The 27,250-nt window shown below is 46.7% G+C and overlaps 1 protein-coding gene across 9 annotated transcripts; it reads right to left on the bottom strand.

Annotated features, from left to right (window-relative positions):
- Positions 1–259: 259 nt before the first annotated feature.
- On the bottom strand, positions 260–26,906 carry kmt2e (lysine (K)-specific methyltransferase 2E). Of its 9 annotated transcripts, none has more exons than XM_062383389.1 (25): positions 26,576–26,906; positions 17,738–17,922; positions 14,046–14,160; positions 13,149–13,378; positions 12,802–12,941; positions 12,062–12,243; positions 11,922–11,960; positions 11,628–11,828; positions 11,325–11,467; positions 11,082–11,199; positions 10,876–10,985; positions 10,534–10,786; positions 9,479–9,577; positions 7,414–7,485; positions 6,603–6,791; positions 6,013–6,339; positions 5,503–5,802; positions 5,155–5,305; positions 4,788–5,014; positions 4,649–4,705; positions 3,769–4,314; positions 3,112–3,392; positions 2,949–3,028; positions 2,779–2,858; positions 260–2,498 (listed from the first exon to the last, which is right to left on the bottom strand). In XM_062383389.1, the coding sequence occupies exons 2-25, from the start codon at positions 17,806–17,808 to the stop codon at positions 1,452–1,454; spliced, it is 5,058 nt and encodes a 1,685-aa protein (XP_062239373.1). In that variant the 5' UTR covers positions 17,809–17,922; positions 26,576–26,906; the 3' UTR covers positions 260–1,451. The 9 variants fall into 9 exon arrangements, with proteins under 9 accessions (XP_062239373.1, XP_062239375.1, XP_062239377.1 ...); XM_062383391.1 differs by having other exon boundaries at positions 11,337–11,467; XM_062383393.1 differs by having other exon boundaries at positions 12,128–12,243.
- Between the last annotated feature and the right edge of the window lie 344 nt (positions 26,907–27,250).

Below are 27,250 nucleotides of genomic sequence, written 5' to 3'. Positions count from 1 at the left end.
TATTTTGTCTTAACAGTCTTATAGCTAGTTTACAATGATTCAACATTTTGTTTGTTTTATGGATTTATGGTCGGGTGTGTGCATCCATCCAGAACATTATCCAAGAGCAGTTGATCTTCATTTAACGTGAGTGAACAGATTCAGCCCTGAACGAGCTTTTCTTCCGTCCTTGAATGTTTCTTCTTCTTCTTCGTCTTCTCTCCTGAAGGCAGAACAAGAGACGGTGGCACAAATTCTCCCAGACACACGTCACCACAAGTGGTATAAAACTGTCATTACAGTGATTTATTATAATGAACCATGAAAATAGCCAACCAGTGCAGTGTCTGTGAGTCTCTCCCCTCCGCACAAACATACACTCACACACAAATAATAATAAAAAATACAGAAAAGGACAAAGTCGAAGAGTCGGAGAGGGAAGGAAAATAAAAATAATGCTACAGTCACAGAAACATTCAGCTTTGCCAAGAAGAGCGTTCATATGTACAACGATAATTCAAAATGGGATGGGAGCGAATTGTACAAGCATAGAAAAGAAAAGAAGCAAATATTTACAACCTGTTCCTGGTGAAAGCTGGAGTAACCACCTATACATTAAATTACACTTTCTACAAATAACCATTGATATTCAAAAATAAACCGCTAACGTCCTACCTGTGGGCAAGACCACTCTGCCTACTTCAGAAGACTAAGAGCACTCGTTACACGAAACCTCTCTCACACACAAACACACACACCTTCCTCCTCAAAAGCAGCCGCACACACAAACGCACACACAGACACACACGAGTGCAGCCTCCCGGGGGCGGTGAGGCAGGCTCCGAGAAACGGGTCTTTTTTTCTGACTCTGCAGCGGTGCACAGATATTTGTTGTTAGACAGAGGAATAAAAAAAATAATTGTGTTTTTTTTTCACTATACAAAAAGCTTTCTCGTTGCTATAATGAGCCACTAGATTAAAACAAAGAAACGGTGTAGAGAGCCGACGAGACGAGAGAGAAGAGGAAGTAAAAGGAATAAACTGACAAAAGGAGGAAGAGGAAAGGGGGGTGGGGTGGGGGTTTACAGGCTGGAATGTCAATTGATAAACAAAGTGCGGGGGCCTTACAACGGGAGTCCGAACAAGACACAGAACAGAGAGCGTCCCTCTCCGTCGCAGGAAGGATATACAAAACAAAGGGAGGCCAGACAGTGAGGGATATGAGCACCGGGGGTAGACGGGGGATCGTCCATCTTTATTTTTACAGTCTGTCTTGAAGATTATTTCACTGTCCTTTTTTCTAAAATTTTTCTGTCCTTGTGTTATTTTAAAAAGTACCCTCCTATCCCACAATCAGCTGTTTTTCCACTGGCCATGAGTTCAGGTACATAGAAAACATATCTACAGCTTATGGTACACGCCCCTCTCAGGCTGAGTTCTCAGGGGCTGCCGGGCGAAAGCAGAGGCGGCGGTCAGTGCCACCCCGTGCTAAGGTACCCCGAGCTGTGGAAAGGGGCGGAGGGCGAAGGAGCTCCACGAGTCCCAGAAGGCATCTGGGAGGCGGCGGCCTGGGCCTGGCCTTGTTGAGTCTGTTGGGGGGGAGGAGGGGGAGGTGGAGGCAGTTCGGTCTGCTGAAGGGGTGGGGGGTACGTCAATTGGGGCGCTGAGGGATTGGCTGCGGTGCCTGGATGCATCAGTGCCGGCTGAAACCCCCCTAAGTTCTGAAAGTGGTGGGGCTGCATCGTGGGGTTGGTTGATGGGGCCGGGGGAGGAGGCGGAGGCGGCGGAGGAGGAGTGAGCGACAACAAGTTGCCGCCGGCAGGAGGCTGCTGCTGCGGTTGTTGGGACGTCTGAACCTGAGGGGGAGGCGGCGGAGGGGGAACGGTGGTCAGCAGGAGCTGGTGCTGCTGGATGGGAGAAGGCTGCAAGTTGACGTGCACCAGGGTGGGGCCGCTCATCGGGTGTGGAGGCGGAGGAGGTGGAGGAGGAGGCACGGCTGAGCTCTGATAGTGCACACTGTGGGGAAGAGTCTGCATCAAGGGCTGAGAGCCGGGGGGGTACGGGGGGGTAACGGAAGGTTTGAACCCGACAAAGGGTCCAGCGGGCGAGGGGCTCTGGCTGGGAAAATATACCGTGGAGACTGGAGGCGCTGGCGGAGGAGGGGGAGGTGGCGGGGGAGCACTCTGTGCGTTATACTGGGGGAACGGAGCGGGGCCAGCCTGAGCCTGGGTCTGCGGCTGGTTTTGAGGCTGCGCCGAGAACAGCGCCCTCTGGCTGCGGTAGGGCGAGCCCGCAGCCTGAGGCTTGGGGGAGTGGAGGAGCGAGGATCCAGGGAAGTGGACGGGAGAGGAGGGTAGGGGGGCTTGATGCAGCTTGGTGGGGGTCAGAGGAGCCGGCTTCGGTCCTGTGGGTTTGCTCGCTGGCGGCGTTGTCAGATTTGGCGTCCGAGGTTGAGCGTCTGCGTCGTCCTCCTTCACTGAACGACTCGGAGTCTGGGAGACGGCACCGGGAGAGACGGGCTGAGAGGAGAGAGGCACAATCAGACACCTGCTGAGAACTCGCTGAGACGAATCCGATCACCACCGTGTAAAATCTAAATATTTACATGTTTGGAAACAAGGATTTAAAGATGTTAAAGTGTGTTCATGATGTTTAATTGCAGCTCCACTTGTGACACAAACACTACAAACTTAATAAATGACTTGTTTACATGTTTTATTAAATGACTTAATAAAACATGTAAACAATGTCTTCACTCTAATCTTTATAATCTCAAGTTAAAGCATCATGAGGACTCACTCCATGGGTCGGGGTCTTTTGAAGACCTGGCGATGGACAGTCTCTGAGTGCAGGTGTGTCACCACCGTCTGTCTCACCATCTGCAAGAAGAGTAAAGAACAGTAAGAATGACTGACGGGTGTAGGTTACTCTTCATCCAGATGAGTCAGTGGCAGTATCTTGATTCTCACCCGTGTCTTTATCTTTGCTGAGCAGCAGCGCTCGGTGGTAGCTCCGCTCTCGGGCCTGCTCCACAGAAGTCGACGACGTCCTGCAGAAAAACATTCAGACCATTACAATCATACGAACTTGGTAACAACTTGATAATAAATGTTTATTTCTGACAGCACGTACCACTGTCCTTCCCCGCCTTCCTTCTCTCCTTTCTCTGCAGCAGTCTCCGCCTCCTCACTGGTTTGAGGCTCTTTTACCGTGACCGTGGGGGGGTTGGTGGTGGCGTTGCAGAGTACTGTGGGAGCAGGGGGGGGAGGAGGAGGCTCACTGGCGGTCTCCAGAGCGACAGGAAAGACGTCCATGCTCAGAGGCGGCAGGTTGGAAACGGGGGAGTTGCACTCCGTCTTGGAACCGCTGCGGCGAGCTTCTCGTTGACGCTTCCTGTACTCGAGCAGAGACACCTGGGAAGAGAGAACCTCAGTGTCATTTATACACAAGTCTTGCATCGAAACCACTAGAGGGCAGCATTTGTACGATCACTGACGTAGTAGACACTGATCATCCCCTGATCCACATGAGTGTGTGTGTGGTACGGAGAATAAGCCCAGACAATGATCCTCTGAACACATCACTGCAAACCTCAACATCATAAATTAACAAACACTTGAGATTAAGAACTAGGTAATGTTTCATATATTTAATCAACAGATTAAATAAAATAATTGTAGCAGCTCTGGTACAACGCGTATAATTTTCTTTTATCACACAAATAATGAAATTGGATTGGTGCAGATTTTAATATAGAGAATATCAGTAAGGGTTAGTTAGTAGATGTACCTTTTTCTTTTGTGGAGGGTTCTGTGCCGACCCTCCTGCCTCGCCGCTGCCGTCCCCGTTCAGTGAGCGAGTGAATCCCAGTGCGCTGCCCTCCTCAGCGCAGGGGTAAAAGAGCTGCGCCTGGCCTTCAGTGAAGGGGGCCTGAGCGCTGACCAGTGGCCCAGTCACTGCTGTGGACACTGCTGCAGTCCCAGCTGCAGCCTCAGGCCTGAAAAGAGCTACCAGAGGCTCCAGAGTGTGTGACGGGGTGAGGTCCCTTAAGTTTGAGTTGACTGGGGAGAAGTTCAGGCCAGCTGCCCCAGTCGGGCCTCTCTCTGGGCTTTTTATCCAGCCGGGAAAAGTGGAGGCAAGAGTTTCTGCGGACGAGGGAGGCTCGCTATTGACTTCTACAACTCCACCATCAGCTCGGTCCTCTCCGCAGTCCATAGGCTCCGTCACTGGGGGCTGTGGACTCTCTGGAACTGGCAGCTTGACTTCGGTCGGTAGCACATCCAAGCTGGGAGCCATGTTGCTTGGAGAGGAGACCAACGAAGGCGGGCGATCAGCCTGGGAGAGAAGAGAGGGATCAATATCTGTCTTAATGAAGAAAATGAATATGAAACTCTGTAATGTCAAACAATGACATCAGAGGTACAGTCCCACTGCTCTCTTAGTAACAGTCGAGCCATATGATGTATAATATATCCTGCCTCTGAATTTTTAATCTTTCAAATTAAATTCCTTGGATAGACCTTTCATTATGAAACTTTAAATATTTAATGAGGCACACATATCTGTCTTGATGAACTGAAAATGAGACTAATCCAGTTGTAGGCAGGATCCACAATGTCTGATAATCACTGATCCTCGAGAACCGTATTTGCTGCCGTGTAAATGTTACCTCTTGCACACTGGGTTTCCGGCTGACCTCTGGTGAGCTCTCCTCAGAAGATTCACTCTGTGAAACCAAAAACACTTTCAGTCATTCTGGTTTTTTCACCAACACAAACAAAGAAGCCACTTTCATGCACCAGCCTTACCTCCTGAGGGGCAGTAAGTGTTTGTGTTGGGGTGCTGGGCAGGGCCTCCGTAATGGGCTCCTCTGTCCGGGGACGTGGAGGGGTCGCGAGTAAGACGGGCGTTGCGGGTGCCTCCGGTTGTTCGCTCCTGGTGGGTGTTGCACATGGAGAGCCGTAGGGCGTCGAACTCTCGGACATGCAGGCATCTAACGGATTCAACCGCCGCTTTTTCAAAGGTGTGGGCAACTCTAAAAGAAGCAAGGTTTTGTGCGTGCATGAGTTTTTATCCAAGCGCTTTTTGAATACCGACTTAAGTAAGATTTATTCTACATAGGTTGCTTTTATGACCAGGCTGAGCACTGAATACCCAGTTTTCACAAACACTGACCTGGTAACAAGCAGATGCCATTATAAGGTAGAGGGCTGTCCGAGTCTCCATTGATGGAGGGGCTGAGAGGTCCCTCATAGGGCATGAGGAGGCTATGTCGTCTGGCTGGGCTGGGGGAGCCTTCCTCCTCAAGAGCCTGCTTCAACCATCGCTGTGAAAAAGAGAAGAGGGAAATTCAGTGAGACTGGTAAAACATCAGCTTAAAACCAGTTGCTCTATCCTCTTCTTTAACTGGTCACATTTCAATCTGACCCCTTTGATTCGTTTCGCACACTGCATAATGTTTAGCGTTTAATTGGCTGATGCATTCATAAAGAAAAGGAATATTTCTGTAGCAAGACTCTGTACCTTCTTGCAGGAGCCTGTGGTTGGCGGAGTTTCTGGCAGTTCTCTAGATCGCCGTCTCCCTGAAGGGACTCCGGGAGTGGTGGGGCTGCGATTCGCCAGGAATGGGGACGAGAAACGAACGTAGTGTTTGGGCGTGCTGTAGACCTGCGGCGAGCAGGCCATACCTGGAAGGGCGTTCAGCTGTGTGGCGAGTACTTCTGGGTCACTGCTTATTCTCAGGGGTCTCTCTGGGATCGGCTCGGGGGTTCGCGCTGCATAACGGTCCTGCTGCTTGTCTCCCACCCATTCGCTGACAAAGTGCTGTTGAAAAGTTTGAGAGCATTTAGCAAATTAATGGTAAAATGTTCGATATGTTGTGTTCTACAAAATAAACGATCTATCAATAATTTCTTTGTTTCAAAGTAGCTACATTTAAAAACAAAGTTGTAAGCCCATGAAAAAAGTCGAAAACAAACAGAGTTGCTCAGTAAGGTTGACTTTGCCCGTACAGAAAGAAAAATGGGAATTTACCTTTTTAGTTTTGAAGTTCTTGCTCCCGGAGCGGTTTCTGTCAGGTGCAGGTGAGCTGCTGTGCGGAGGGCTGCAGTCCTCTGCTTGGAAAGCCATGGTCTCGGGCTCCAGTGCAGTGAGGAGTTCCCCTTCAGGAGACTCGTTGGACATGGGCTCAATAGACTCAGTCGGGGAGCCTGGGGCCAAATCCGAACAGGTGCTGATGGTGCGAGCTCGCCGGCGCTGCTGACCGATGTGCGTGCGGTTTCTTGAGAAACTCTTCCTGTTTCTAGAGGATTTGACCTTTGCCTGCTTTAGTCCTGGCTCCTCTTTCACCTCCAGAAGTGGCTGTGATGAAGACAGTCAAGCATTTAGATTTATAAAAAAAATAAAATTGGAGATAAATATTAGTCTCATCTAAATCTGATCAGATGTTTTTGTTGATCTGGACTTAAATTAAATATTTTTGGGAAAACATTGTTTGGCCAGGGTTAGTAGAACAGAGGCTAATTCGAAAACCAGGTTTGGCTTCGATTGCTCAAGTATTTATGTCCCCCAACATTCAAAAGAAACAACAACCTACAAGGTGCTTGCTCTCGCTCTGTTCTCACCTGCATGAGAGTTGGGGAATCTTCTGTTTCAGGAGTGGCCGGAGGCTCATCCTTGTAGTCACTGCGACCCCCCATCTCTGGCTTGCCACTGCCGCCGATTCGCTCCAGGGCCTGCTCCCTGCGTTTCTCCCTCTTCTCCATGCGGGCGAAGGCTTGCAGGATGGCCTCCATCTTCCTTTCTTCTCGTGTCTGTAGAGGGTTTGTTGTGGGGGTTGGGGGAAAAGGGGGTGAGGGAGAGGAAGAGGGCGCATACGCATTAGTCCATTAAACATGACCTCACCCACGGAGCCCCAGAGGGAGAAATACTTCGGGTTAATGTGTGCTGTGCAGAAATAGCCTTTCTAGCTGAGTGCCAAGTGCAGAGACAAGTGAAGACAGTGACCCCCCCTTCTCTTTCACAATTCGAGAAACAAAAGGGAGAGGCCGGACAGAAGCGACAGGAGAATGTTGTGAGGCTGCGGCAAAAAGTAACTGGGACGACCAGACATTTGAAATGTGTCCTGCCTTATGTGTTCCTGGTTGCATATTTGTAAACACAAAAATATTCCCAGCTCTGTATATGGAAACCATGGCTACCTCTTACAAGATGAAAAGGGCACCACCGTTGTTCAGAACGCCCTCTTTGAAAATACATCTATACCACTAAACATAGAGGCAACACCAGAGTTTCTGCATAGGTCAGGCCGAAGATTGGCGTCTGTACAGACGGGACTGTTGTAATTTTTGTCAGTCAGTAACCTCTGAGAGTTTGGGGGTGGGGGAGGCTGGTAAATGGGTGGAGTGGGTTTGGCTATGTACGGGTCAAGTTTACCTCCTTGTGTTTCAGTCCCTTCCAACTGGAAGCCGCCCCGACAGGGAGATGGGACTGCTCCGCTGGGCTGGCCTGAATGTTCAATAAAGAGACAGCCTAGTTTAGAAGAGACATGTCCCCCCTAAACAAGGCTTCAACAACGCTGGACAGATGTGGATTCTAGCTTTCTGGTGGTGTGTATTCATAATATCCTACTATATAGGACACTGCCAATTAGAGAACTACTTTAGGAATGTACTGTTGAGACAACTGTCAAATATTGAGGCAACTTTCTCCTGTTATGGCCTCAAGGTTTGGGGGATTTCTACAGCTGATGTTTTTAAACCTTCGTCAATGACAAGTCGCAAACCGCTTTATCCTATTTAGTCCTGAAGCAACATGTGTGTGTATAAACTTTTAAGACCGGGTGCGACAGGTTTTCATGTTTCTCCCTAAAGAGCTGGATAAGACATGTGAGTTCTGTATGTCAATCAAGACGTGTACAAATAAAAAAGATTGTGATTTGCTGAAATGTATTATGGGAAATGTAGTGTATATTTTCAACACTATTAACCTGCAAAAAAGTTTTTAAAGTTCACACCATGGCTGAAGAAGGGAGCATCATTGAGGCAGGTTACAGCAGTACATCATTGAAGAAAACAAAAATAATGAAGATTCAGAACCTGAAGTAATATATTATATAGTAATATACTAATAATATTTACAAACTTTAAGAAAAAGGCAATGATTTACAAATGGCAGCCAAACGCTTAAGCTATCAAATGTCATATTTGGCGCCTTAGCTCTTAATGGGTTCAGGACTTCTGTCCTTACAGTAACGTCTAAGCATGGTCATCAATCAATTGTCCTACATTACAATATTAAACATTCACAGACAAACAGAAATGAAAAAGGAAAACTATGGTGGTTTGTGGCCAAGTTTTTTAAGTCTATATTTAATGCTGCACTGGTGCCAGTTTTGCAGCCAGGTAAAAAAAAAACACACTGAGCACACAGTGAAGGCTTCACTCAGGAAATCAACAGCCAAACGCTCAGTAAGCGGAGCATTACACAAACAGCCATTTCAACCGATAGGCACGTCTGTTTAAGTAGGCAGGATATCAAGCCAGCACACACTGATGTTATCTCCCTCGCACCTTGGATTTAAAACACCCACATGCATCTACTACGCTTGTGATAGTCAGCGTGTGAATGCATGCTTCTTTGCTGTAGCCGCTGAGCGCTCTCTCTCTCTCCTGGGCCACATTCCATAGAAGGCTGACTATTGGATCTCCCAAAGTCAATGTGGCCCTGGCAACAAGGCTCTACCCTCTGCAGCCCCTCCTCTCTATTTCGCTCTCATCCCTTCTCTTCAACTATCCATCCCTATCTGGCCATTAGCAGAACTTTATGTTGGCCAGAGATGAGTCAGCAATTTAAACTTTGGGTCCGCTGTGTGAAATGGAGCTGACTGCAGGGTAATTTCCAGAGTGTGTATTTGTGTCAGTACAGTGTATCACGCTCGCCCTGTGGGTGTTTGATCCCATTGCTCAGGGGCATGAGGCTGTTTGGCAGGACATGGAGAACGGCTGAACTGGTAACAGGGCGTTTCAACTGACTTGACAGTTAAATTCAAACTATAACAAACACTCTGAGATAGTTTCAAGGCAACACAATATCCAGGGTTTGTTCCCACTCATGTGTATGAGTATGCAGCACTTGGGTTTGGATTCCTTTTTTAACATTGTGACCAAAAAAAAAGATGAAAATGAGGAAAATTAAATGTATGACACACAAGCACAAAGCCATAGAACATAAAATGTTTGGAAATAAATGAGGGATAAAGACATTTGTAAAACAGCAACAGTGGCAATAGTGAGAGTGCTAGCAGTAAATGAAGGATGAAGACGAGGGTAGGTTTAAGGATTAAAGGTAGAAGACAGCTGCTCCTATCCAAGCGCCCTCAGGTCCATGCCCAGTGCAACAGGGGGCATTTACATTTTTGCTTTTTCTGCTTGGCGGCTTGATTGATTGAAAAAACAAAAACACACAAACAAAGCTATAGCCCCTAGCTTGGCACACTTACCATCTTCCTCCTCCTTTCTGCAATCTGCTCGTCTGATTCCATCTCTACTTCATTGCTAACGGAGGATTTGTCTTCAAGATCCTCATATAACTCAGGATCCTGTGAGAGGAGGGAAGAAGGGGGGGTATGGCGCTTTAGAAAGGCTGATCATTCAGTCTGGCTACAGACTCAAGGGAGACAGGTCAGAGTGGAGGAGAGGGGAGGTGGGGTAAAGAGGGAAGGGAAGTGGGGGGGGGGTATCTGTAAGGGTAGGAGGGGGTGTCACTCTTTGGAGTTTTTCTTTAGAGGTTCATCCTGTGCACAAAACAAACCTGATTAAATCAGGACCCTCTTCCTGAATGAACCGAGCAGCTGACACATCGAGACCTTTCGTCAAACTGATGCTTTCTAAGTAATTCAGATCCTGTGCTCTGACATCTCATCTCCTCTTTTCTTTCTTTCAGCTGTGACACAACTCTGCAGTTCATTTCAAGTAATTGCTTAAAGTTTAAACCATCCTACAAACTTAGCTACGCAACGCTGGGTTGACGCTTAATGGTCAAACACCTAACTTCAAAATAACCTTAGACAAGAACTAGATTTCTCTAATTTTCAATGGTTGAATGAACCTTGTGTCGTTAACATTAAAACTGCTGTTATGGAACAAACTCTGATTCAGTTAACACGTCCATGAGCTTTTCTCAAACTGTCTTAAATGTCTACACTTGCACAAAAAAGAAATACACTGCGACACATCTCTCCTGCACAAGTGGCACCACAAGTAGTGTGTGCAGTAATATCTGAACTGTGTCCTCAATCATTTATCGGGAAAGCGAGATGCATAAGGGGTGATGGGAAAAACAGGGAATTAAAGAGGATGTATACTAACAAAGAGTGACTAACAATGGAAAACACATGCACAGACCATTCTACAAAGATCAAATAAAATGTAATGCATGGACAACAAGGTGGAATGTATTTTAACAAAATGTCCATGTAACATATAAGCAGTCTAGCCCTAAAGAAGAGTGCAATCTGGTGCATTCAGTGTGATGATCACAGCAGTGGGATCTTACCTGGTTGTTGGAGATGGAGAGGCGGAGAGGAGAAAGTTTTCTCTGTTTGCCGTCGCATAAACTCTTGCTCTTCCCCTCGCCGTCCATACCCATGTTCTGGTTCTGGCCCAGGTCGTCCCGCACCGTCTCCTTGTCCTTGCGGCTCCCGCGGCGGCGACCTCCGGAACCTAAGTTCTCCGTGGGCTCCAGGTTGTGCTTGAGCACCGGGCATTCCTGGTTCCCCCTCACACAGGCACAGTCCACCTTGTACTTACTGCACAAATGAAGACAAAGTCAAATATGAAGTCAGAGGGAAAAATAACGTGTTTCTGCTTTGATTCCACTTAACTCCTCGTAACTCACCAGTTGCCATAGTCGAAATCAAAACCAATGGTGATCTCTGTGCCCTTGGTGATAGGCCTCAATGAGTAGATGTATAAATGCAGCATGCCGTCTTCGATGACGTGCCGGACCTGAGGGCACATGAGAAACACATTAGTAAAAACTAAAGGATGATGGACACAGGCGGGATATGGCTGTAGCTAAATATTAGGCCTTTTTTTTTTTACCTCAGAATTGGGGGTACAGGAGCGACGGATAAAGCGTGCTTCGTTGCCGAAGCTGCGAGCGTCCACACACATCTCCAATCCATCAAATTTTGAATAAAATAACACAAATGGGTACGGCCTAAAAGGGGAAACATCAATCAATGCATTAGTGGTCATAAATCACCAGTGTAATATTTGCATAGTGTAGTGTATTCAATTTAAATTCATGAGAGATTTCCTCTGAGAAATATTTTGACAACTGACCAGCATTCTGACCTCTTAAAGAAGTAACCATTGGCCTCAAATTGCTGTCGAAGCATGAACTTTCCCCTGTACTCAATGATGAGGGAGTCTGGGGCCAGGTCTCGCACCGCCTTGAGGATCTTCTTGTTTTTCTGAATCTGACTCTGGAAAGAAGAGAAACACAGACTCTGGTTAGGCCAATTAAATCCAATACAAATCCAAAGAGAAAGTTTTATATATATATCTTTATGGACAAAGTAGAGCTTATGTGTTTGGATTTTATTACAGAGTTAACACTCTAGAGCAGCCTAATGTAAGTTATACCTCCACAGGTGGTTTGAAAGAGGCTGGGTGTGTGTTGTACGCCAGGCTCTTGCCATCCCCTTGCTCTTTAACACGCAACAGGACCTGGACGTCCTCACTGTACTGATTGCTGCTGGCCTCCTCGTAACGCTCCATCCACGTCTTGATCTTGTTCTCCCACAGAGACGGGTGTTCTGTTGGCTCCTGCTCTGGAGCGGCACCCTGAAAGTAACAGAAGCGTTTTTTGGTGTTTAGACACAAGACAAGACACAGGATAATAGAGACAATGGTTATGTGTTTCTTGCGAGAGTTTACCTTCACTCTGGAGGACTTTCTGGAACCTTCTCGGAAGGCCTGAAAGAATAACGAAATGGAAATGTCCATGTTATTTGAAATTCAAGTCTATAAAAACACAACATGCCTTATTGCTGGTTTTACAAATTAGTCAAGCGGACCTTCTTGGCTCGGGCTGAGGATGCTTGAGGCTCCTTATCGCCACTCTTTTTACGTTTTTTATCAACCTGTTTTTGCCCGAGACGCCCAGTCGTCAGAGTGATGGTGGTTGGCGTGTGTTGAAAGGTTGAGTACAGCTCTAACGGCACCTCGTCTCCGCTCTCTGTCGCACTGGTGTCCCCATCTGAATAAGCACATAATTACACATTAGTGATACGAAGAGAGAACTGAATAAAGAAATAGGGCTATAAAAAGCTTCAGCTGCAACAAAGGCAAAACAATAGTCGGTCCAATGACAACAATGGTAGATAAGGATTGTCACAGCACAGATTAGAAAGAGGCTGTTAATAATCTGTCCAGCAGGTGTCAGTGTGTTCCAGGCTCAGGCGGTTCAAAATATGGCTAAACCTGCAGGGGGAGGAGGCTGTACCCTGACACAGCCTACAACCTGCTCTGTTCACTAACAAGCTGGCCATTTACTGCAGCAAGGAAACAGGCAAAAGCAGAACTGAAAGATCCATGTAAAAACTCACAAAGAAAACTTGTGACACATGGTGTATCTTCCACAGGGGGAATGAGCTCTCAGAATCTGATCATATTTGGCGGCATACATGCCATTTGTAGTTTATCTAACTCAGTGTAAGTAAATTTAACTTTGTATGGCTCTAAAGGTAAACTAAACCACAAGCTTTTATTAACAGAGACTGGGGGCCTGCGTGTGCCTCTATGCCGTCATGCTTACCAGACAAGCAATCTCGTTTCCTGGTCTGAAGCAGGATGGCCCTCTCCCTATCAAGGTGTCGTGGTTGGCAGCGTTCACACAGATAGGTCTCAGGAATGTTCTGCCTGTCGATGCCCATGCAGTCAATATGCTGCCAGGCACTGTGGGAAAAAGAAATAACAACAAACAGGTTTTTGAAAACTCATTGTTTGAGGTTGCTTCAATGTTAAGATCAAGGGAGGTCTCAGGAGAAACGGACGTTTGACTCATCAGCTAATTTCAAATCATACAAAGCATCTGCTAAACAATGAACAACAGAGCAACACGAGTGAAGGCGTGTGACTACTTGTGCTAATCGAACTCTTTACCTGCACTTGTCACAGCAAATCATGTAGCCGTCATCGTGGGTGAAGCCACAGATGCAGCGGGTGATGTCAGCCCCGTAGCTGCCATCCTCTGAGGTGCTGAGCGTGGTGCCCCTGGATGCTTCGTCCTGGCCCCCTGGAACAAACAACCCTCCCTCTCCTTGTCGGATCAACATGGAGGGAGGAGGGGAGGCCGGCGGTGTAGGTGGGGGCCGCGCCCCATAGTTATGGTCCTGGCGGGAGGACGGAAGACATGAGGGTTATGTCGTGGAAGTAATAGACAGTTCAGCAAGTTGATAATACAAAAAGCAAACACCCCAAATTGTGTAGCATGTTCTCGTTTCAGAGAATGAGCTGAAGAGGTCATCAAAGTCTTAATATACTTAGTAATATGAGAAGGGACTTTATAAGGACTCAAACTTATGATCCTTTTCATTATCGATTGACTTTTATACTTTTCATTTGCCTTCGTTAGTATGTTATTTTGCAAGATTACACAAACTCGTGGACGGATTACCAACGAGCTGAAGTTGGTGTCATTAAATATTTGGTCCAACCGTCAATCCATGTAAATAAATATCTTACCTATATGAGGTAAGGAAAATCAAATAATTTGAGAAGCTAGAACTATAAATGTTTGCCACGTAAGTTTAATCTACTAACTCAATGAATAATCTATTGCAAAGATAGTTACTGATTAATTAAGCTCTCACTTCCCATACCAGAAAAATATCGAGGACCTGCCTGTTACAGGTCAATAGGTCAATGATATTTTGGCCTAAGAGGGAGTTCGTCATAAAAACACTCAATAATTAACAGAAAGGGAGGGTTTACGGTATGAAGCTTATTTGTAAGGTAAAGAAAAGTTGTGTGTGAGTGAGTGTGTTTGTGTGTACTCACGGCATAAGGCAGGCCAATGTAACTGTGGGAATGGTGTGAACTGGTGCTGTAGATCTGGTGTGGGTAGCTGGACTTTTCCACTACCACAGGGCTGGCCTCCACCGATTCTGGTCTGCTGGGCAACAACACAAAACAGAAAACGTATTTTACTTTATACTGAAAAACTAATAATAACGTGGTTACACAGGGCAACTCGTGCATTGTTCTCATCCAACAGTGTGAGGAAGTGTGTGTGCATGAGGAAGGGTTAGCAGGGAAAACGCTACGGCAATGACAGTCACATTGACAGAGGGCAGGGTCAGTGTGACTGCTGTTGCAAATCCAGTTAAACCTTGGCCTCAAAACTCACAGCCCTCACAACCTGAGACAATTAGCAGACATTTATAAAAGGTTTTCACCCCTACAAGGCAGGTAATCAACACGTGCTACCTATTATTCGAAAAAAAAAAATCAACAAACCCAGAATTCTTAAACTCATTCATACAAAACCAGTAAATCCACTTTCCCTCAGATCACAATGCAGCCGGCGAGGGAGCCTGTTTGGCCGTTTGAGACCAACCCACGTTTATTATTACACGATTGGTCTATTCTACAGTTGCTGAGGGGGAGGCTCCAGAGGAAAGAGGGAAGTAGAGCTGGCAGAAGGCATGAGGCATGAGACAAGATAATCAGGTATGAACAGGGTCACAAAAAAAGAAGTGAAAATGTGAGAGGCTGAAAGTTACAAGACGCGCAAGAAGCTTTTGAGATTAAAAAAAAAATGCCAGTTATTAATCTGAAAGTCAGATATCTACGTGTTAATGGTTCAATCATGCTAAAAAAGATCAGAGTCCTGTTCAGAAAACTACTCCGAAGCCAGAGACAGACAAAAACCTTTATGTTTAAGTTAATGTGTTAGTGGTTGAACTTCTTTTCCTCTCTGCTCTTTTTATCTCTTAATGTCCCATGGACATAAAACAAAAGAACTGCACCTTAACCTCTATGAAACCTACTGCCAGCAGGTTTACCTGAACAAGGCATCAACATGGAGAAAAGCACACCAAGCAAACCTGTTAGATGTGTACAAAAGACTAAAAGAGTGTAGGAACAGGCAGAGTAGTACTTCAGTACCACACTGTTCAGCTTTACCTATTCTGTGACACATTCTAAAAACCCTATTCAGAAAAGAAGTTCAGCAAACAGTCCCATTAGGACATATAATAACTAAGTAGTTGGAGCAAGTATTAATAGCATTTGTGAACTTTTAAATATAAATAGACATAAAACACACAATCCCTCATCTAAACTCACCTTTTTTAAAAGTTAGTCCAAAGGTAAAGTGGTGACACCGCATGAGCCTCGCTCTGCCCTTTTGCTCCGGTTGCATGCCGTAAGAGCACTATGCAACACTTCCTGTGTGTATCGCTGCTCACTGTCAAAGTGAAAATGTAAGTGCATGCATGAGGTCTGGAGGCAGACCCAGAGGAAGGTGTGTGTGTGTGTGTGTGTGTGTGTGTGAGTGTGTCAGTGTGCGTGTGTACACAACAGATTATGTGGCACCTACACATATTTATCTAAATGTTTATGGATGAAGAAACAGTCAGAGTAAAAATGGTGGGGGGAAAGTTTTAAAATCCTACTTTAGAGTGTGCAGTGGGCTGACACACTTACTCCACTTAATCATTAACCAGACTAAAGCCTCCTTTATTAAACAGAGTGAGACTGGGGGCATTTGGTGCAAGGATCACTCTTTTAGGTGGACCTACAAGTGAAACAGTGAGTGATATAAAAGGACTCACAGCGCAGTGACAGAGACGGCATGTAAGTGAGCCCGCCTAGTCAGTGGGAAGTACGTAAGCATGTTTGAATGCATGTGTGCTCTGCATAACTGGAGGGTTGGTATCATTCACTTCACCACCCCTGTGAAGTGGAAGGAGGGGCTAGAGAGTCAGAGTACACATCAGTGGGAGGGTTGTAGCTGTGCAGTCAGTAATGCTCAAGTTCCAAAACCAACACCTATGGCCTGCGTCACAGATAAAAAAAAGATGAGGGAGAGAAAGACGGTGGAATAAAAAGGAAGTGTGGATCTTGAAGTTTAATTCAAGGTGGCAGCTCCCTAGGTGCTATTTATAGCATGTAGATGTCAAGTATTTAACGAAGGAACAGATGTCATTTAAAATGCAAGCACCTGCTGTTGGAGGGAGAAGAGGCAGAGTGGACAAGTGTGGAGAATGGAGAGATCAACAGCAGGAGAGAAAAGAGCAGCACTGAACAGCCAGAGGCAACGCCTTCACTCCCAAAGAGCGCTCGCTCGCTGCTATGGCAACACTACGTGTTCTGTCAGCGTGTGCGCGCACGCTAGGCTCTAAGTGTCACCGTGGACACACACTACATTAACCAACAGCTGGTCACGCTGCTGCAGACTTCAGGGGGATGTGGAAAGGACGTGACGCTGTTTCTCTGGTGAGTAGCCAGCCCCGCTGTTCCTGGACTCGGCTGGCGCACTCACAATGCTCTACACACAATGCTAGCTGCGTGCGTATGTGCGCGTCCAGCTACGCTCCGTCCCTCTGGTCAGGAGGGAACCTGCGCAGCAATAGGTGGAAGCCCCTTTCAAGCTTGTTATCTGAATTGAATAAATCTGCAGCAGGCGATCGGACACAATGGCGTGGACGGACAAAGAGTGAGAGAGTCAAGTCCGGGGCTTACTCCCACCCCCTGTGGCAGCACAGCTCCGTGGAGAGGAGGAGAAGGAGGGGGAGGCGAGGGGGGTCAGTGAGACTGTTTAAGACGCCATATCAACGTGAGGGCCACCTGTCACTCAGGCCAGTGACCATGGCAACAAGCCCTGCGCAGTGCAGAGGGGGGGGGGGAGAGAGAGCGAGGTGCAGATACCATGGCAACACAAGCTGTCAAGGCAACAGCTCTGATGAAGGCAGAGGGGAGGGTGCTCCATCTTTTAAAGACACAGGAAAACCTCCACAAGTTGATGACGTATGTCATTCTTTAGTCATACGAGAACCTCTCGCTTCATTTATCTGACCAGAAAAAAAAACACGGATATGTCCTTGAGAAAACTATACGAAATCGAGAGGAGGGGCAACAGGAGGCTTGTTGCCATGGTTCCATGCACCATTTCTGCTTCGCTAAATGATCGCAGTGTACACATGTGCAATCGAGCTGGAGCATTAGGAGAGGATCAGGGAAAATCATGTGTGCTTGTGTATGCTCGGGCTCAACGACAGTTTTATTTTCATGGGCTGATGTAGTTAATAGCCGAACGCGCAAAATGTCTCTGTGACGAGCAATAGCTGAGTGGCAGTATAATCAATAAAAAGACAGAATTGTCCATTAGAGCCGATACTGGAGGGCCCTAGCAAATGGACTGGAAATTCCTCTCCCCATTACCGGTAACTGTGCAAATGTTGGAGAGGAGATCTACGCAAAAAGAGAGGATTGAATCGAGCCACGCAGAAAAGAAAAGGATGACTGCGCTGCTTTTGTCATTACAGAGGGCTTGTTGGGGCATATTCAAAGGAGAGGAGGGACAGGGGAAATCATATGAGACTGAATAAGTGTCAAGTGTATGTGACTAACGCCAAAGAAGGGTGAGAAATGAGAGCAGAAGCCGGGAGAGGGGTGAAAGATTATAGAGCTCGGAGAGAGTGAAATTGACAAGAATGAACAAGGGGTGTTTTGTGGGGGTTACTCACTCTGAGCCCGCCGCCATGTCCAGGTATGAGGTGTTTGCTGTGTCCACCCCCACTGGGATGACTATGCTCATGACGTTCTCTGCTGATCAGTTCTTGTCCTACTGAGTCCAGAGAATGGGAGTCCAAAACACTGAGGCATGCCAGCCGCAGCAGTCATTGCAGACATCTAAGTGCATCCACAAGGCCTGAAAATGCAGGAGATGAGGAAAAAGTAGACAAATAGAGGGAGAAAACAAAGAAATGTCATTAGTATTGTGTAGCAACATTTGGCAAGTATATATTAACGATCCCCTGACACACAGGATGATGTGTCATTAGTTTCATTTCAAGTATGGAGCGTTTGCAAGGTGCATCTAGCAAACCCGAAATTACAAATCATAGTGAAAAGGGGGTATTTCCAGAACACGTTAATTCATACTTTCATACCAAGAACAGTTTTGCACAGGGAAGAGTCAGAGAGGAATTCCCCCTCCGACAGAGCCAGGGGGTTAACTGATGAAAAGCGAAGAGGATATGGTTTTGTGAGGTGAAGCTGCTGCTGTGAACTGCGCTAAAGCAACCTCTACACACACTCTGCCTGGAATGCAGAGGGCCGCACTGTAAGGAAGCTCCCGCCACTAAGGGGAGCAAGAGAACACACGGCAGCCAGCCGCCATGAAAGGAGGCAGGAGAAACGCACACAGAACAAAACACAGAGGCCATTTTTCCCCCTTCGACAGACTGCTCTGCTCCGATCTCACACACGTACTCTCATCCTGGTTACACATGCATACAAACAAAATCTAACACTGCAGCTCCACACCCACACATCCTCTTAACAGGAAAGTCATTGCGACTCTCTCGCACAGCTCAGGGAAAAGGCCTCTGTAAGATCTTCATCAATGATTGATTATATTAGGCATCAGGCATCGACTATGTCCTTTTGGTCCCAGAGTAGGTGGTTTGATGGATTCATAAATTAAACACTGTGGATAGTAACGATAGGAATATTAAGCCACGTATTTGCGTCTGAATCCAGACGAGAGCATATGTCAGTGAGGCTGCCCCTGATACAGAGAGCTCTGTTGATAAGCGGGATTAGTGGGAGGGACAGATGCCGAGACAAAATAGGCTGGAGGTCACACCTCCGCCTGCTCATGCACGCTGGGGCCAAACAAAAGCTCCGATCTCGGCCCGGGGTAAAGATGGGAGAGGGGTTACAAAGCAAGGATATGTTGTGTATCGAGTAGGAACATACGTCACATTTTGGCCATCAACAACACTGCATCACGCCAAGACCTGTCTCTGCATGCCTGAGGTAATGAGGTATTACCCCGACATGTGCAGTGTCTTTCTAGGAAGTCTGTATTTTATAACCAGATGTGAAGGAAAGATCTCTCGGTAGCAACAAAAGATTATTGCTCTTCTAAATAACAACGGAACCATTCGATTTATTTCAATTACTAATTCACCCAATATCACTGTGTGAGCCATCAGGACTGGTGAAAGGCTCACAGACATGACAGCTGTCATCTCCAGGCCTAATTAATAGAAGGAAGAAGACCCCTGTGAGACTGTGTGTCAGCCAAGGCTACTGGTGGGATCACTTTCCAAATTCACATGCGAACATTTAGCATTTCAGGATGGAAGCTGATTTAACCGGAACCTTCGCTTTCAACAAGGACGGGAAAGTTTGTCTAAAAATTAAATAACAACCCCACCCACCCCTTTGTGTCATATGAGAGGCCCAGTATACTTTAGCACTGGTTAATAGCTTCCCTCCGAAATAGTATGTTTGTCCTCTCGTATAAGAGGTCTGTCTCCACTTCAACCCCGGACCCAGTGAGGGAATCCCGATGTCACTACTATGGAATATAAAAGCTTATGTTCACACATACAAATATACACACAACCCTCCCCCAAGCCCCAAAATAACACACAGCCAGATAACCCCCTGCCCTGTCCTCTCAAACATTCCTCTATAAGGAGCCTCGCATGGTGCGCTAACACACTTGCACTGCAGTGGGCCACAGTCGAGACTGACAAAAGACGAGTGGAAGAAAGAAAAACAAGTACAGTGCAGCAGCATTCCTGACTAAATGTGAGCTGCGCTGTTACTGCCTCTGCCTGCTCCTCCTACTTCCTCACGAAGAACTGTCCATCACCAAGGAGAAATGCAGCCAAAGACAAGAAGAAAAAAAACATCACCCTCCTTCCTGTGCCCAGTCACCCCGCCCAGCCGGATTTCTCTCCCTACTCTGTGCACTTCCTAAATAAACCTGAGACAGTAATGCAGAGTGGAGGGGAAGGGGAGGGTCGCAAACACTGTTCCCAATTACAAAGAGGCTGGGAAGACCATGTAAAGGCACCTTTGGCCAAATCCTGTGCCGTTATGGAAACACATGAGAGGAGCGAGGGGTGGAGAAAATGGGGAACATGCAGAGGGGAGGGTGAGTAGAGGAGACATGCAGCGAAAGTGGACAGTAGTAAAAATGAGCCACAGGATGGAAGTGGTTACGGTTTACATTGGGTCTCGTCTCTCTACAACTGTTCACCTTTCATGTGCTCTCTGAGGAGATTTCCGTGCGCTGTAGGGAGCTTTAGAAATCATCCACAGCCCCTCCATTTCAGGAGGGCAGCAGGGTGGGGGAGGTGCACATGGGGTCTGTCTGACAGTGACGCTACACAGCCTGGGTGGACTCTGGGTGGCAGAGTGGAGCACATAGCGTAACCCAGTCTCTCCTTTCTCCTCCTTCCCTCCCTCAGTGAGGGGACACAGTCACGTCATTGTGTGGGGTATAAGTATCCTTTTAGGACAGAACCACACTGAAGTCAGTGAGGGAAAACCCATACCATCACACTCAAACCACATAGCGACAGACAACAGCTTTCCTCGCTCCTCAGTTTATTACCACCGATCTATGTGTAACAGTGTTTTCATTCTTGTTTTCGCAGCCAAGTCCGGGCAGATTATGTTTCTCGATAAAGAGGAGGAGCAGGAGAAAATGAGGGATTCCAACTGAATCCCACCGCTCCCCTGCCAAGCTGATGTGACTTTACATCGTCCTCACTGCTGGCTGCAATGACTCAGCTCGCAAACAAATGGATAAAACAAACTCACACAAGGACAGAGTCGTATACACAGGAAGCATGACCCAGATGGAATGTAGGCCTGGCCCTCGTTTTCACGGTGCCCACAGTGGGACACAATGCATCTGCCCCGTCCTTCGTAAATCACTGTGCCCATGGCTGGCAGCACTCCCTGTGCACTTAAGCACTGAAGGTGAAGTCATACATCAATACAGCAGGGGATGGGGATGTTAGCGTCTACACAAGCAATATTTAAGGGCCACATTAAGAGTTGTGTTGATGTGTATGCAAGTTAATAACCTCATCAGACTGTAAAGGCCAGACGACTTAGAAGTGCTCATGTACCCTAACTATTAACTAGTACACAATAAAGGCTTAGGGCCAGCAGGGCTGCAGAAGAACAAAGATCTCTTCATGGTTACATGTTCAGTTCCATGTGGACAGTCATTTAAAAGCACACCATGCTTGGCATCTGCCACACAGGCTTGTTTTGGTATGGTAAAAATCGAACAATGTCCTGTGTGCTCAGTTCAAACAACCAGGATATGAGCGAGTAAAGTTATTAGGAAAAGGGTTTGGCAGTTAACCTGGGGCAGCCCCCCCCCCAGTCTGAGTTATGTCTGTTCACGGGAAATCGCTCGGGTATGATCTCTCCATCTCCCACTCGCTGCTGCTTATCAGTAGTATCGCAGCCGGGGAATGGTGAGTTCCTTTAAACATTTTTACACCAAAGCAACTAATTCACTTACATACGCCATCTTTATCTGTGTGTGTGCTTGTTAAAGTAGTTCTGATTTTGCCCCTGGTTTTACCAGAGAGTGACAAGCAGGGACATCTGCAGCTGGCAGCTAATTAAAGCATTTGGGGAATGCATTGTGCAGCTACATAAAATGTGAGCTATGTGTTAGCAAAGAAAATTGGGAGAGGCTACACAGCATCTACGGGGCAAAACACTAAGAGCCACTCCGGTCCCATTACAGAAGTGTTTGAATATAAATTTCACGCCTGTTCCGCAGTGCCATTACATCACCATCATTAACAGCACATCTCTTTATTTGGCCTATCCCTCCTTGTGCACCTACCCGTAAATGCAACTGTAAAATAGGCACAGCAACAGGAAGAAAGTAAGGACGTGCAGTCGGGCTGCAGCCTTCGGAGCCCCAGCCCTAAAGCCACCTGTCAGGGAGGCAGCTTGCTAGTTTAAAGAGGGATCTGTTGCGGCCCAACTTGCAGCACAAAAACAGGTCACCTGAGCCTTGGCTTCTCGTCCCAGCTGGGATGCCACGTGACTGTGTTGGGCCTGTGTGCTGGCCGGCTTTGTCTCTGGGTCTCTCAGGATCTGGGTACCACACAAGGGTGAACGCTTGAGACCAGACCACAGCTTTGCCCCCTTCCTCTGAGGTGAGATGTGTGTCTACAGAGACTCATGCTTCACTGACAAAGAGATGCGACTGTTTCAGGTATGAGACTTTATTGTCTGGAGACGGGGAAAGAGCATAAAAACAAGGAGAGCTCTTCCAAGTACAGGAAGAGTGTCGGAGAGAAAGCTGATGAGCCTGTGACCTTCATACGCCCTGTTAATATGTTAATACACTAATAAACACCCTGTGCCTTTCTTGACTTCTTTATTGTCTCGCTCTCTGTTGATTGGGCTGAAAAAAAATGAATATTTGGTGTATGGCTTCTGACTTTGTGTCAGAGAGTGTGTTTAGGGGTTAGGGTTGGAGGGAAGGTTTGTCATTTGAGACCGTCGAGTCTCCCGGCTGCCTAGCAGAGTGTGCCGTCCCTATGGCAGGGGGGGGGAGTGGCAGCTCACCTCCTGTCACCATCTCTGTTAACACAGCAAGCGAATGCACACTTTGCTGCACAAGGGAACCAGGCACAAATACAGCCAGGCAGGTATTTAACACACTATACAGCAAGGGGAGGGAAAGGGGAGTGAGTATCAGGTCTGAGGCCTTTGCTCCTTCACAAGGAAGAAAAAGATGGCTGGGGATTTTGTGTATTATGTAGCACAGACAGATTTAGTACAGTAGGGCCCTCTTACTCATCTAGCTGTACAGAAAATCCTCAAAGAGAAGATCCTTTGTCACTATTAAGTGAACCGTATCTACAGCCAGTTGAAACTCATTAAAAAGAACCAGGTCCTCAATGGACAAAAGCTATACAACCGTTCAGGTGCTTAGTGATGTATATGAGTTGAATAATGATACAGAGACTCCAACCTGCCTGCCTATATCAAATGATATGCATGAGTGTGGAGGTGTGTGTCCTGCTTCCTCCTCCTACTGCCACATGCTTTTGTGGCGTATTTGTATGATACGTCAACACAGTGAGGTTGACAATAATACAACATACTCACATAAACGCGACAGAGCTGGTTGCAGTAAACAAATATATCCATTTTATGTGGTTGATAGAGGGGCTGATAATGCAAGCTTCACAGGGAAACCTAAGCATACGCACCTAATGACTCATTGCCCTTAAGCAACTTTTAAAACATCCCCCTTTTCACTGACCTGAAATTATCAGTAGGAAACACGAAAAAAATGTTCTTGGCAAACGGTGATAGGCATGAAAGGACATTTCATCTCCACAGAGTGCCAAAGTTCATCCCATGGGGGTGATGTAGAGGAAAGAAACAACACTGAACATTGTGAAAGCTTTTGAGCTTTAAACTCTATCCTTACAACTACTGTTGATTTGGATCCTTCCCATACTTTGTGTCGTTTAGTGTATATGATGATTCAGATCTCAAACTCGCTCGACAAATCTGGTCAAATTGAGCCAACATGGGGGAACACAAACATTCATATTTTACACATATACTATTTAGAGTCCAAAAGATGAGGATCTGGAAAGATACCGGCAGTGTTTCTTTCACTTTAATGTTCTTTAAATATATATTGTGAAACTGGAGATTGTTATATTACCAAAGAATATATATATATCAGAACCACGATATCTGTGTTATCTGATGGGTCCTTCTATTGAGTAATCTTCCACCTGGTTTACATATTTGAATGTACTCAAATACACTCAACTATCAAACTATCCCCTTGAATTCTTATTCAAATGACTTTAATATGATAACTAACCCCTCTCTCTCACACACACCCCTCCCCCCAGTGTTTCTATAAAACACAAAGCATATTACATTTGAAAGGGATTAACCGAAAAAAGGTACAGATAAATGACAACGCTTGGTAGTGGGGGACAAACTGCATAATAGTGATAACTTAAAACAGAGGATTCCGGGCAGGTGAGAGAGAAGCAAGCCTTAAATAGATTTATTTTGAGGGGTGTGTTAGTGTACGTTGGTGAAAGTCACTCTTTGTTGTCAAAAAATATACACTACCAAGGTTTTAAATGTATATAGCTCGTACTTATTGTATAATTTCTGTAAATAATAATCCTCATGGGCCAGACATCAAAACATGAAACACAAGGAAAGGCATAAACCGTGACGCACGTTACAGGACTGCTGTGTTTTTCGTTTTTGTGTGTGTGGGGAACAGACAGAATCTATACAACCCATCTATGACTCCTTGTGACAAAAATCCACCAAAAAGAGGAGTTGTGTACCTCCACGACGAGAATTCAAAATTGTTTGTTCTTATTGTTTTTGACAACCCTCGGCTACGATACAAAAAAAGCCTGCGTTGTGTAGTTGCTTCCCGTTGAGTGTGTCGGCGCTGCAGTCAGTCCTGCCGATAGGGGTGTGGAGGGCACAACGTTGCTATTATGTTACCACACAACTCCCTGGTGCTGTCGCCATTTTCAAAGCGCTTTTCTCAGGACGGCGAGACAATCGTGTAACCAGGGGAGGCTCGCCACGGACAGAAAACCCCCAAGATTGCATTCAATCGCCTCTTTCATACACTCTGCCTTAAGTATCACCCTGTCGGTACCGTCTGTGTTGTTACCAGTGGGCTTCTTTTTTGTCAATTCGTCGAAAGCGCTGAGCCAGTGAGCTAATCGGCTAGCAATGACGGCCTGTCGAAATGTAGCAGGCGGGGATCGGAGCAGTGGAACAACCCGAAGCACGTCAATGTGCGTTTGACAGGAAGCGAAGGCAGCAGCGCTTCACACAGTGACCACTCGGGGATTTTTTAGCAATGGTGGGGAGGCCGCGAATAAAAAAGGTCCCAAAAAGATCCGTGGATAGTAAAAAACGCACAAAGCTAGCGGGAGCTGACGGGTAGCTAGCTAGTGTAGTGCGCAGTGGGTTAAGGTTAGCACGGGCAGCTAGCAGCGACGCGAAAGTGGATTAATACTTCGCTCGTCACAGACAGGAAAGAGCGACAACGTTGAGAGATAACTCCTTGGGGGCAAACCAAAGCCGATTGCGCATTCCTACGGTAATATGTTTAAGGTCCGGTGGAAATCATTTGCGACAATCAGCTTGGGTTGCCGAATCGAGATGTAGAGTTACGAATTGTGTGAGTGAGGCGAGATGCCCAAATGGAACATCCCCTCCCCCACGCTTGCAGCAATTGAACCCAATACACCCCGAATCTAAATTAAGTGATCGCGAAGGGTACTTTAAAGTCCGATTACAACAAAACAGCAGCCACCATTTCCTCGCTCGACATTTGATCCATTCTCGACTCATCTCGCCGTAGTGGCGATTCTATAAAAGCTCAGCCGCCTGTGAGATTACTGCGCAATGTAGCCGGGCATTTAAGTTATTTCAACAGCTGACCTGTGCTTCGAGTAGATCTGGACATAGATTTAACGCCATATGTCTGTGTACATGCATGTAAAAGCTCATTGTTCCGGCTTTGAACAGCGCCATTGTATAGATTTAGCTGAACGGAAATAATGCCCCCTGCTCTGGGGTGAGCAGGATGGGAGCCACCACGACAAATTCAAGTTTGCAACTAATGGTAAATTTACGTCGTTCATACTGCGTGGCAATGTTTAAACCGTGTACTCGAGTATCATAAGGTTAGAAGAGTAGCTAGCGCATATGCCAAACGCTGCAGCGACTTGCAGAGCAAATAGTATTTGAAATTAAAGCGGGCAACGTTACATCAGGGGGAAACATTATTTACGTTAAAACTGATCTAATCGTGCGCAACATGGCCCGCAGTGTCACCGTGTCAAACCGAACATCAAGCGAGCGCCCCTCTGCCTCTATTTATAATCAGGCGACGCACGAATCCTGTTAATATGTCGTATTTTGAGGGCAAGTTCCCTGCTGGTAATGTTAACTGTTGTTGACTGGCTCTGCTCTGGCAAAAGCGTTACACGTTATGGGACAGACAATTCAAATGCTGCGTTACCGCTAATGTGTAATTTAGGTTGAGGCTGCTTTAACCACGTTGTCAAACGGACCCCTGCTATTATAGAATAACGGTGGCCTACATCTTTGTATGGCGTGTCGTGTTTTGCCACACTATAGCGAAAAGTCAGAGCCCTGGTTGGTCTGAGTCAAGCTAATTTGAGCTAGTAGCATGCGCTAACTAGCAAGTGGTCTCCTGACGTTAGGCTTCCCAACTTGACACTTACATTAGAAACTTGCGTCATCTACTTAGCGGGCTTCTTATTTTAAATGAAATGAATACGAACCAAAGGGAAATAGCACCTGCAGACCCCGAACTAAGGATATCGACCAGCTAGCAAGCAAGCTAAGCTCAGCTGATACAAGAACTACGTTAGCCAGCATCAGCATGATGCGCCTAGCCAGCTAAGTAAAGCCAACGTTAGCCTTCCAGGTCGGATTTGTGCTCAACCCACAACAAACACTCAATGTGGTGTACTCACCGTTTTATGTCCACTCTGGAGGATCTCAATAGCGAATAAGGGGAGATGGGGGAGACCCGTCGCTTTCCACACAGCCTCCACAACCAAAACAATACTTCTGTCCACACACTGCGGATCCCTAGCAAAGCTTCAAAATGTTTGTATTTCAGCGTCTCCCCTAAAAAGTTGCTTCCCGTGAGAACTCCCTTGCCTCTTGTTCTACTAGAGGACCCGAACTCAGGCTAAAAATCACCTTGGAACCGTTAAAACTGTGCCTTAGTCCACGGCGACTTTTAGAAATTAGATCCCCTCAGACCAGTCTCTTTTCCCTTTGCAAAAATGGCGGCCCTGCCAGGACTGCCGAGACTCCGCCTCCCCCACGAGCCCCCCTCACTCCCTCCCCACCGCTCGAGCCGGGCCCCGCCCCCTCACACTGCGGGGCTACACTCCCGGTTTCGCAGGGGCGCCGGGGCCGCGCTCAGATGCGCGCACATGGCGGCGATTCCTCAAGCCGCAGCTATATTTGTCGGTGACGCTCTGGATCTAAACCCCCGCGAGACAAAGAAGTATTATTATAGGAGCGAGAAATGGCATTCGGCTCGTTGTTTATTATCTTACGCGACAATTCTACTCGATAGTCACAATGCAGCTGTTTTCGAGGTTGTTTTTCCACTGTTTTTAATGATCAATGGTCTC

Source organism: Platichthys flesus, chromosome 23 (genome assembly GCF_949316205.1).
Source record: "Platichthys flesus chromosome 23, fPlaFle2.1, whole genome shotgun sequence".
Classification (NCBI taxonomy): Eukaryota; Metazoa; Chordata; class Actinopteri; order Pleuronectiformes; family Pleuronectidae; genus Platichthys; species Platichthys flesus.
This window is presented reverse-complemented; position numbering and strand designations above follow the sequence as displayed.